This window comes from Prorops nasuta, unplaced genomic scaffold (assembly GCF_024137725.1).
Source record: "Prorops nasuta isolate Cenicafe-Biocafe unplaced genomic scaffold, Cenicafe_Pnas_1.2 PNAS00001, whole genome shotgun sequence".
NCBI lineage: Eukaryota > Metazoa > Arthropoda > Insecta > Hymenoptera > Bethylidae > Prorops > Prorops nasuta.
Genome location: NW_027116798.1, coordinates 4,013,337 through 4,025,639, shown reverse-complemented (window position 1 = coordinate 4,025,639; position 12,303 = coordinate 4,013,337). Strand labels below are relative to the sequence as shown.

The following is a 12,303-nucleotide window of genomic DNA, read 5'->3' as shown; positions in this document are numbered from 1 at the left end:
TATTATAAAAGCAATATAAATATAAAGTTAACTTTCAATCATACACAGGGTAGGTTACTTAAGACGTTCCAAAACATATATATCATGCAAATTTTTACCTCTGTAGCATTGAAAGTTATTTATTGTTTCTAAAGGACAATGCATTTCTTTGATATTGTGTAAAAGAAATGTCTATTTGCATTCAGGTTTAGTTTTAACAAAAAATTGCAGGGATATATTAGTTTTTATGTCCAAGCTCTGTAACGTTTTAAATACCTCACTCTGTATAAATTATTAATTAAATGGAGAAAATACTTGTATAAAGGGTGTATATATTTTAATTTGTTCCCAACAAATATCTGAAGAGAGGATATACAGAATAAATAAAAATATTTCAACTAAAAGTTGTTTGACATCGGGGGAGGACATAAGCTAGGTCATATCAATATGATCAATCTTTCTGTCGGAATAGCTTCATCCTGAAACGTCATTTTAATGCTACATGAAATTTCTCTTGAGTTTTTCAACCGGTAGCCCTAATTATTGTATTGCATATTCCTGTCGATCTCAAGAGCTTTGTAATACACTATGCAAATGTAGCATTTCGCCCAGTTGTTTACTGTTTCAAATTATAATGAGAGGAACAACTACATATATTTAAAGCGGTTGTGCATACAACTTTAACCAAAAACACATATTGATATATGCAAACCGAGCCAACACTATCCAGAGCGGTTCTTAAGAAAATTATATCATATTGTTAACATTTTAATAAAATAAAAACTTAATGTTATCATATTGAAAGTCTTTGTGATAACATACTCTTTAAGACTACACAACATCGAAAGTTATCAAAATGGTCACACTAAGTTACCATTTGTTGAAAATGTTAACAATATGATTTCATTATTCGACACATTGCTTTCAGCAGTGTTGGCTAAAAAATCAGATTGAAATAACCATAAGTGAACGACTGGATAAGATGCTACATTCATATAGTGTTTTAAAAATTTGTAGAGAAAACCTACAAGAATATGCAATACGAAATTGAGTATATCAATTGCAAAACTCGAGGAGATCTCCCTGTAGCATTTCATAGACTTGTCAAAGGCAAGCTAGTGCAACCATCTTATATACCCCCCGTGGTAACACAACTATTTTGTAAACAAATTGCCATGATTTCTATATAATTTGAGATATTTCTCTGGAACGAATTAAATATATACGGACTGCATGCACCTTTTCCTTATATTTAGCCATAATAGTTAGCAATTGGTTGGCGTGTTTGACTTTAGGTGTCGACTTAAATGTCCCATCAATAGAAAATATTGTGCAACTTTCGAATTTCTTAACAAATTTTGTATCTGCTAACATTACTGAAACACTTTTGGCATTATGCTCATACTGAAAGAATGTGATCTTATGTTTTTCTCCTTTGAAATAAAATTTCATTAATGTTTTCCATTCTTTTCGGCTCATTACAGTTTCGCACAGTCTTAATATCTTAGGATTTTTTACTATTTTTGTTCTATTCCAATTATATAGAGTACGTCTAATTTTTTTGAACGGTAAATTTTCAGCTTTGGAAGGGTTTCTACAAAAAAGCAAACTGCAATAGCAAAATTGGGCCAAATGACGCCAATATGACTAGATTTATGGTCAAAAAGACGTCAAAATGACTAATTGTGCTGGGAAAATGTAAAACAAAATTATTCTTTACTTTATGGCAACAGAGTCATATATATTTTTAGGCGTACCTACGCCTGTACTCAAAGCTTTTAATAATTCTTGCCGAAATTGTGCGGTTTCAGCGAAACAAACAGGTTTATCATGATTATGCTCCTTGACAGCATTAAATTGATTATTTTTCAGTTGTGCGGTAGCTGAGCAATTTTTATTCTCACACCTTAAATATCTATATACAAATTTTTGACAGTGTTTAATTATTTTTCAAGAGATATAAAAAAATTGACAAACTGATAATTAAATGCGCAAACATTTGGTTTTAAAGTTAAATTAATGTAATAATCTAACAACTGTAGATGAAACGAAATGTACTTACGTTATATTATCTCCTTTTTTATTCAAGTATAAATGCTTTTTATAATATATATATCCATCAGGATATAATACTGTAGGCATCATTTTCTTAGGATTATCCATTTTGCCAAACCAAATAAATGTACGAAGAGATTTTTATAAAAACAATAGATAACCAGACATTAGACTTTTTTGTTTCAGAAATACCTTGGGATAACGCCTAATACGAAACCTACAGAGTTATATATAAACACTAAACCTAAAGTATGGATAAACCCGTTTGAATATCTTGAAACAAGCTTTTAAGGAACAATAAAAAATAATACATACTTTTGATTATTTGTAAAAATCTATTTGGTAGCTCAAATGATTTAACTTTGGAAGAAATAATGAAAGATATAAAGTAGACCTATAGTTTTTTAAATGGAGATTTACATTTTTTATTGATTCTTGTAATCTGTCTCATGGGCTCTAAAATACTATATAAATTTATCTCTTTATCAAACATCAATCAATAGATGAATTTTGAATTGATATATAGATTTAATATGGTGAATATTATTAGTTATCACGTACATTATGATTTAAAATCGAAATTATATGTATATGAATCAATTTGATAAAATGAAAACAAACTTTTGTTAAACAGTACAAAATAGGAAGTACCATTTAAAAAATTCAAGATAACATTTATATGATTTTTAAAGGACCTTTCAAAATCCAAACAGTATAGCATCATCTTATACCTTTTTGGAGTCAACTTTTATCTCGAAGATTTTCATATGAAGTATATGTCAAAGTATTGCGACGTTCCAAATTTAAACAACTCAGCCTGCTTACTGGTGTAAGAATTAAATTTTGCAGCTATTTCGAAACTGTAAGAATGTGTAATAAATAGAACTTATCGCCAATCATAATAATGGAAAACCTGTTGATTAAAAAATAATCACAATTTCGATATCGGATATATTAATTTCAATAAATATATAAAGGTGTACTGACATTCCAAAAGTCTTATGCGGCACAGTTGACTAAGATCCAGTTTTATAAATCACTTGATTCCTGGCTTTAAGTATGTGAGTGATTCCTTTTAGATGAGACGAGAATAAAATTATTCCTTGCTTAAGTATGTTAAATAATATTAATACACACATATTCCAAACCCTTATATAAAGAATATATATTTCATCTATAAATAGTTTCGATGAAACCTTCAAAACCGGCGAGGAATATAATTTTTAAAAATTAACGTTAGGAACTAAAGTGCATTAATATTTCTGCAGAAACGAATGCAATAGATTATCGTGAAGTCCAATTAAGTATAATGAATAGCTTTCTCTTTCAATTTTAATATATCATTATTCCGGTTCCGTTGTACTATTACAGTCTTAACCATCACAGAAAATGTGTACGACTTCAATTAATGAAAAAATTGAAAACAATCTTAAACTAAAGAGCCAGTAAAATGTTGACAATTATGAATAAAATTAAATGAAAAATTAAATAAAAGGATTCACAAAGCTTTATAATCAACATGAAAGGCTAAGTACCATTTGTTAACACTAGATTTTCCAGACCAGTCAAAATGACTGATTTTACAATTTCAGCTCAAAACTTCTACTTTATGTTAATATTTTTTTCCAAAAATGTTAACTAGAATTTTCTAGCTAAAATTAGAGAATCAGTTTTGTGAAGTTATATTACCTCATATGTAGTTGAAAAAAAAATATTTTTCATTATTGGTCACTTATACCGGTATTAATTAAAATGACTGATTTCGATAGAAATAGGTATATTTAAATTGCTGGTAAATCCAGTATTAATCAAATGTCGAAAAAGAGAGAGCTACTGCAATTTGCACAATTAAAATCAGTGCAACATTTATATAGATTATTCACTTTAAATTAAATATTTCTTTAACATCTAGATTCCAATATTTTGCTTAATCTTACGTTAATTCGAAAACAGTGCTTAAGTAAAAGTGCGAAGAAAAGGATATTAATTAAAAGTATAAAAGATCGCATTGACTTATATTAATATATAAGTATATTCTGCCTATTCCTTATTAAAATTAACAATTAGCCTTATACTTCATGCGCAAAATGATAATTTCATTTCACATAATTAAGTGCTTATATTACATCAAAATAAAAGGCCTGTTACTATTAAATTACAACAAATTGTAAAATTTTAAATAATTGTGTACCTGTTAAGACTGAAATTAATATTAAACTGATATGTAATTGTTGATAACATGGCTGACTGTTAAACTTTTCCGCTTCACTCGTCCTTAATATCTCGTATATATAATGTTACTTTTAATAACAAAGAAGGAAAACTGCTCATATTTAATATATTATCATCTGTTACCCAGTATTGATAATTTAAAAGCAATTTTAAGTGAATTATTTTGAACGGAAAGTACAATTAGTACTTGTCTTCGAGACACTACCGTGTTTCTGGAATTTATCTTGAGCTGTAAACACATGAAAAGTAAATTAATAAGTGAGGGTTTAATGTATAAAGTCTCCTTAGTTATTTTATATATACTTGCCATTGGTATATTGTAATACTTACCATTATCCAAGTTTTATGTAAAGTATAACGTAGAGGCCAAACTCCTGTTCAAGAATATTGATTTCGGATGATTGTGTTATCAAGACTTTTTTAATACGACCAATGAAATTGGTATTTCAAGAAAGTCAACGTAAGTAATAAATCTCTCTTCAGTTACCTCTTATCTCATCTTTTACTAAGCTGTAAATATTAAAATTAAATAAATAAATGAAAATTTAGAATATATCTCTCTCTTATATACATATTTTATTCGAAAGTAATCCATGCACATTATCATATAGGTATTATTATAATCAATTAAGTAAAATAATAGAGTATGCTATTAGCTTATAAACTGATGTCAATGTGCAGTGGATTATTCAAATTAATAAATTTTGCAATAGTTAAGTGTTCAAAATAATGATTCATGTATTCACGAAGATTATACTGAAATGAAGAGGTCATATTAATGAAAAAGCGAAGCTATATCAAGCAGACAATTTTAATAGTTTATCCTCAAATATACTATTTACCCTTCAGTATATAAATTTAAATGAATATAATTGATAGAATTTCTTCATTGCTGTTACAGTTGTTATAAAACAGATTACAATAAAGGACACTACAGGTAATTAAAATTTGCTTGGAAGTGGCCTCAGTGTACACTAATTTATATAATGTGTATCTTTCTTTAGGAATTAATGTGAACTGTATTCATTTTCCAATGGTAATATTAGTTATGCCTTCAAATTCTAAGAAATTGATTCACTTTCATAAACAGGTTAACGCAAAATAAAACGATTTCTATTTGATCCTTTAACAAACATTGAAACTTTATTGGATCATTCAATCACAATTTGGTCAGAAAAAACCTCGTTATAATTGAGGAAAAAGACCGTAATAATAATCATTCAAGTTACGTAACTTTAACAATATGATAATGAATATTGACTACTTACAATATTACTATCACCGTGCATGTCAACGGTTACAATCCAAACAGATAAATACCATGATCGGGATGCTGTGCATATCAACAGCTACAATCCAGTACAGACATGTACATTTGATAAAGAATGCCGTGCAGGTCAACGGCTACAATTCGGTACAGACATGTACATTTGACAGAGAATGCCGTGCAAGTCAACGGCTATGCACTAACAATAGATTTCACACTATCCATCACAATTTTACTTCGCAGAATAATAATTATTACAATGTTCGTCACAATTACTATAATTTACAATTCTCACATACTACATACCACATCATTTATACCGTATTACTACTCATACAATACATCTTAATTCGGAATAACTTAATTACAAGCCAAAATCATAGAGATAACCGATATATGTATGTCATGCTCAAAATCTCAATTCCAAGTCCCGATCGTCAATTACAAAATCAACTTACTGCGTTGGCATCGCAACACCCAACTCTTTAAGAAAAGTAGTTCTTAAAGAATTATACGCGTAATGATACAATGACACTATATTCAGACTGTTCGGTACATCAAAAATTCAATATTGCACTAACATTTCCCGCCTGCCTTCGTCATTATGACGAAATTATTACAATATGTGATCTTAAGTTGGATTTGATGACAATGCTGTTTCTTTGACATTAATATACAATGGACATAATCGAGATATATGACGTCTAAATCTGGAATTAGCTGTTTTGACTGTAACAACTCTTACAATATTATCAGATGCAGGATGAACTTCAATAATTCGACCCAATAACCACTTAGATGGCGGATAACGATCATCACGCATAGTTACCAACTGACCAATTGCAAAATTTTCTTCGCGAGAACGCCATTTACTTCTGGTTTGTAGATGATGAAGATATTCCGTCGACCATCTTTTCCAGAAAGAATTTCTAATTCTTTGGATGAGCTGAAACCGATCAAGTTGATTTGATGCCATTTGTGAAGAATCTTCTTCCAGTAAAACTCCCGCTTGCGTTCCAATCAAAAAATGAGATGGAGTCAATGCGCTAAGATCATCCACCTCTTTAGACATAGGGCACAATGGTCTTGAATTAAGGCAAGCTTCAATTTCAACAAGAAGAGTAGAGAATTCTTCATAAGTTAAAAGTTGCTCTCCTATAACTCTTTTCATATGGTGTTTTGTTGATTTAATACCGGCTTCCCAAAGTCCTCCACAATGGGGAGTGTTCGGAGGAATGAAATTCCAGGATGTCTGATCATTAGCTAATATTGCAGCTGAATCTTTGTAAAAATCAGATGCTGTATGAAACATTTTTCTTAATTCCCTTGCAGCTCCTTGAAATGTAGATCCATTATCACTGTAAATCTGTTGACAGTGTCCTCGCCTCCCTATGAATCTGCGAAATGCTGCTAGAAAAGAGGCAGTGGTTAAATCTCCTACCAATTCCAGATGGATTGCCTTCGTGGTAAAACAAACAAATAAAGCCACATAGCCTTTAGATGTTCGAACTCCTCTCCCTTTGTTAAATTTTATCTGAAAAGGTCCAGCATAATCCAATCCTGATATAGAAAATGGTCTCGCCGGTGTCACTCGGCAACTAGGTAAATTTCCCATTAATTGAGTAGGAAACCTTGGCCTGATTCTTTGACACTTCATACACAATCGGATCTCTCTCTTGACTAAATTCACAGCTCCTAATACCAAACATTCTTACATACAAAACTTAATGTTAAAGTAGTACCTCCATGTAATGATGTTTGATGAGCGCATCTAATAAACAAAATACTTAGATTCGATTTTTTGCTCAAAATAGGTGGATGCTTCGCCTCATGATTCAGACTCGAATGAATTAATCGACCCCCCACACGTATAATTCTATCTTGTTCATCGAAGAACGGATTTAATTTTAATAATGGTGATTTCTTTGGTAATGGTCGCTTATTGCTTAATAATTCAATCTCACTCTCAAAATAAGTAGCTTGGGACAATCGAATAATGCATAACCGTGCTGTCTTAAGTTCTTCAGTAGACAAAAATGGCGATAATAATGCAATGCCTAACTTTTTAGAACGCAATTTTAATAATGGTCGTAAACAGTATGCTATTACTCTAGTCAATCTAGTTAAACTTGAAAAACGATTGAGTAATTCATTTTCCTCCATACAATTATTTTGTGCAATTAAGACCAGTCTTTTCTGTGGCTGCAAAGGCCAATCTAATTCCTTTAAAGACAACCAATATGGTCCGTGCCACCACAAATCAGACACCCTCAATTCGCCTGGCGAATTTCCTCTAGTAGCTAAATCAGCCGGATTATCCGATGTACAAACATATCTCCATACTGCTGCAGGTAATTCAGTCTGAATTTGAGACACCCTGTTTGCAACAAACGTCTTCCATGTACTTGGATGTTTACATAGCCATGATAGTACAATCTGACTGTCTGACCATAGAAAAACCGGTAAGTTCCTCAAAAACTCAAGATGTTGCAAGTAACAAACTATTTTGACAAGGAGCGCCGCTCCAGACAATTCGAGCTTCGGAACACTCACCGTCTTGACCGGACTGACTTTGCTTTTGGCCATTAACAAAAACACCCTGTAATTACCATCTTCCAAGCAAATTCTCAAATAAACTGCAGCAGCGTATGCTCTGACAGAAGCATCGGAAAATCCGTGTATTTCGCATTTAAATTTCGGAGAAAATCCTAACCACCTATCTATTTTAATAAATGCTATATCAGATAAACTGTCACGATATGTGATCCAACGTTTATATAATTCTGACGGTAAAGGTGAATCCCACTCACATTTGTTTAACCAAATATCCTGCATAATTATTTTTGCTACAACAATAATAGGTGATAACAAACCCAACGGATCGAACAATTTCGCAATATCTGATAACACTATTCTCTTAGTAATAGTCTGTAAATTGTATTCAAACAGCTTAACTTTAAATCCGAATGTATCTTCAACAGGCATCCATTGTACTCCCAAAGTTTTAATAGATGAACATTTATCTATACCTTTCGCCCTTTTAATTGACTCTTTACTCAAAGTTGGCATTAAAGACATATGATTAGCCGACCATTTATCCAATTCCATACCAGCTGATTGTAATAATTTTATTAATTCATTTCTTTTAACCAATGCTCGCTCTAATATATCAGAACCTGAAAAAATGTCATCTACATACGTGTTATGAGTTAAACACTTTGATCCCAACGGTAAATTGCTTGATGATCGTGCTAATTCTAACAACACTCTGATAGCAAGATAAGGTGCACATCCTGTACCATAAGTAACAGTATTCAAACGATATTCAATTACAGCATCGTTTGGACCCGGTGCCCACAAAATCCTTTGGCAATCTCGATCAGCAGGATGGACAAGGACCTGTCTAAACATTTTCACAACATCAGCTGTAAATGCATATCTATATTTTCGCCAATTTATTAGAATCAATGAAAGTTCGTTTTGCAAAGAAGGACCATTATACAAATAATCATTTAAACAACTTTGATTACAAGTTTTCCGAGACGCATCGAAAACAACTCGTAATTTCCATGGATTAATTTGTACTACTGCATGATGTGGCAAATACCAAGCATTATCATTTTCTACAGTATCATCCTTAATTTTTTCCATATGACCCAAACTTTCATAACTCTCCATAAATTCTCTATAAGTCTTAGCTAAACGATTATCCCGTAAAAATCTACGATGAACTTGTGATAATGTTCTCAATGCCATGTTACGCGTTTCTGATGCCAATCTAGGCAGAACCGATTTTAAAGGTAACCTAACCATAAATCTACCGTCCTCCAAACGTTTATATGTTTGTTTGAACATATTCTCACAGTACTCATCTGCAGGTGACAACAATTTCTTTTGATCTAGCACCTCCTCCAATTCCCAAAACCTTTGTAAAGCTTTAGATATATTCTCATCAATTAAACAATTATGCATATGAACTGATTGCATATCCCCTGTATTTCTTATTGTCCGCACTAAGCGTTTATTTACAACAGGACCAGAAATAATCCATCCAAGTCTGGTATTTTGTGCAACCAGTCCTGACAATGACAATTTATGAATTCCATCCAGTAATAATTGACCATATATATCCGCGCCTAATATCAAATCAATCGGGCCAGAACGATAAAACTGATGATCAGCTAATATTTTACCTATTAACAGCTGATCTTTATGTAAAATTATTTCTCGAGACGGCAACTGAGCAGTAAGTCGTGGTAAAACTAAAGCTTCGAATTCTAATTCAAATCCAAAATGACAAGTTGACTTTAAAGTTAAGTTAACCCTCGCCTTAGCAACAACAGCTCGCGAAACTCCTACCCCACTTAAAGAAATATTAACCTTCCATTTTTTCAAATTCAAAGTTTGAACCACATTTTCCGAAACAAAAGAACACTCAGCCCCTTGATCTAACAAAGCTCTAAAAATACATTTCGTATCGTTTGGTCCCATCAATATTACCTGAGCTGTGGCTAATATCACTGTATTCTCATAATTATCCTTATTTAACATTAAAGTTTTAACAGTATTAATTGACCTTGCGGGTTCAAAAGAAGTACCTGTGTTTAAATCTTTAGTACTTATATTTTTAGTATTTTTCTCCAAATGAATCAATGTATGATGCTTCTCCTTACAAATGTTGCATCGACGTTCACTTGGGCATAATGCAAATGTATGTTTTCCTAAACAATTGAAACATAATCTGTTACGCTTGACCATGATACGTCTATCCTTTACTGCCTTTTTAATAAACTTTGTACATTGAAAAACCATATGAGCACCTGAACATATATAACATTTTCTATCTGTACTAGAATTAACATTAGTAGAATGACTAACATGTACAACTTTCTTCATTCGCGTATTCATCCGATGATTATTTACAGATGTTAATTTTACTTCCAAATCTTTCATTGAATCTACACTCACGATCATGCCTAACGATTGCACACGTCTCTCTAAAAAATCAATAAATTCTTGGAAAGTAGGAAATCGTTCTAAAATCACAGGTTCCTTATTACATTCTAATGCTTGCGTGACAATTCCACGATCTTTTATGCTTATCTCAGATTCCCATAACTTTTGCGAATCTGGATCCATCAAGCTAGAAACCATGTGTACCAACCAAATGTCCCAATGAGCTATTGGTAACCCTAAACTTTCCAATCCTCTAATTATTCTTTGTGCATTGTCTAATAATTCACGTAAACCTTCAGCAGATTCTCTTTTTACCGAACCTAAAGAAGCTAATTCCATCAAATAATTCCTAACAATCAATCTTGGATTGCAATATCGAACTTTTAATGCTCGCCATGTTGATGCATAATTGGCGTCAGTGATAGAAATACCCTTAACAAAATCAGCTGCACCCTCTTTAAGACACATTTTAAGGTACTGAAGCTTAGTTGAATCGGATAAATTCGTTCTATTATGGACCAATGAAATGAATAAATCACTGAAACTCTCCCAATCTTCATATTTCCCATAAAAAGATGGCAAATCCAGCTTAGGCAATTTCTCTGTTCTGTGATCTATACTACCATCATCATTGCCGACTAATTGTGATGATGTCATAGGACCCGATAATATTTCCGAAATATTATTTTTTATTGACAAAAGTTCATCTCGTGAATCCTCAAATAATTGCTGTAATCTTTCTAAAACTTTATCATTCTGATATTGCACTGCATCAACATCATCAAAACCGATAATCTCTGCATTCAATTGTCGAATTTCGTCCCAAGCTGCTTTTACATCATTTATTCGTAATTGAACATTTTCTCGAGTGAGAGTACCTTGATCTTTTGCTCGAATTCTATTTAATGTATTACTAATTTCAGCTTCACGAGAACGCTGTTGATTGATCAACCTTTTCGTATTGTTCACCATTTTAATATTTTCAATGTAAATAACTAATTAAAACATTTATATACAAATATTTTGTTAGCAACGTGAATGTAACTACACACCTTTACAATTCATTAAACGTGTGTTACTAAGCAGCTATGAAGTTAACCCAATTCTAGCATCCACCTTGACAACCAAATAACAAACTAACTTGCAACGAGGTAAAAACATCAATCATCAAATAATAAATTTCATCAATTTCACAGAATCCGGCTCGAAGGACCAAAAAATGTATCTTTCTTTAGGAATTAATGTGAACTGTATTCATTTTCCAATGGTAATATTAGTTATGCCTTCAAATTCTAAGAAATTGATTCACTTTCATAAACAGGTTAACGCAAAATAAAACGATTTCTATTTGATCCTTTAACAAACATTGAAACTTTATTGGATCATTCAATCACAATTTGGTCAGAAAAAACCTCGTTATAATTGAGGAAAAAGACCGTAATAATAATCATTCAAGTTACGTAACTTTAACAATATGATAATGAATATTGACTACTTACAATATTACTATCACCGTGCATGTCAACGGTTACAATCCAAACAGATAAATACCATGATCGGGATGCTGTGCATATCAACAGCTACAATCCAGTACAGACATGTACATTTGATAAAGAATGCCGTGCAGGTCAACGGCTACAATTCGGTACAGACATGTACATTTGACAGAGAATGCCGTGCAAGTCAACGGCTATGCACTAACAATAGATTTCACACTATCCATCACAATTTTACTTCGCAGAATAATAATTATTACAATATTCGTCACAATTACTATAATTTACAATTCTCACATACTACATACCACATCATTT

At 31.8% G+C, this 12,303-nt stretch overlaps 1 protein-coding gene across 1 annotated transcript; it reads right to left on the bottom strand.

The window, feature by feature from the left end:
- Positions 1–6,164: 6,164 nt before the first annotated feature.
- LOC136777031 (uncharacterized) lies at positions 6,165–11,461 on the bottom strand. The gene is made up of 2 exons (XM_066733087.1): positions 7,276–11,461; positions 6,165–7,228 (listed from the first exon to the last, which is right to left on the bottom strand). The coding sequence occupies exons 1-2, from the start codon at positions 11,459–11,461 to the stop codon at positions 6,165–6,167; spliced, it is 5,250 nt and encodes a 1,749-aa protein (XP_066589184.1).
- Positions 11,462–12,303: the final 842 nt, after the last annotated feature.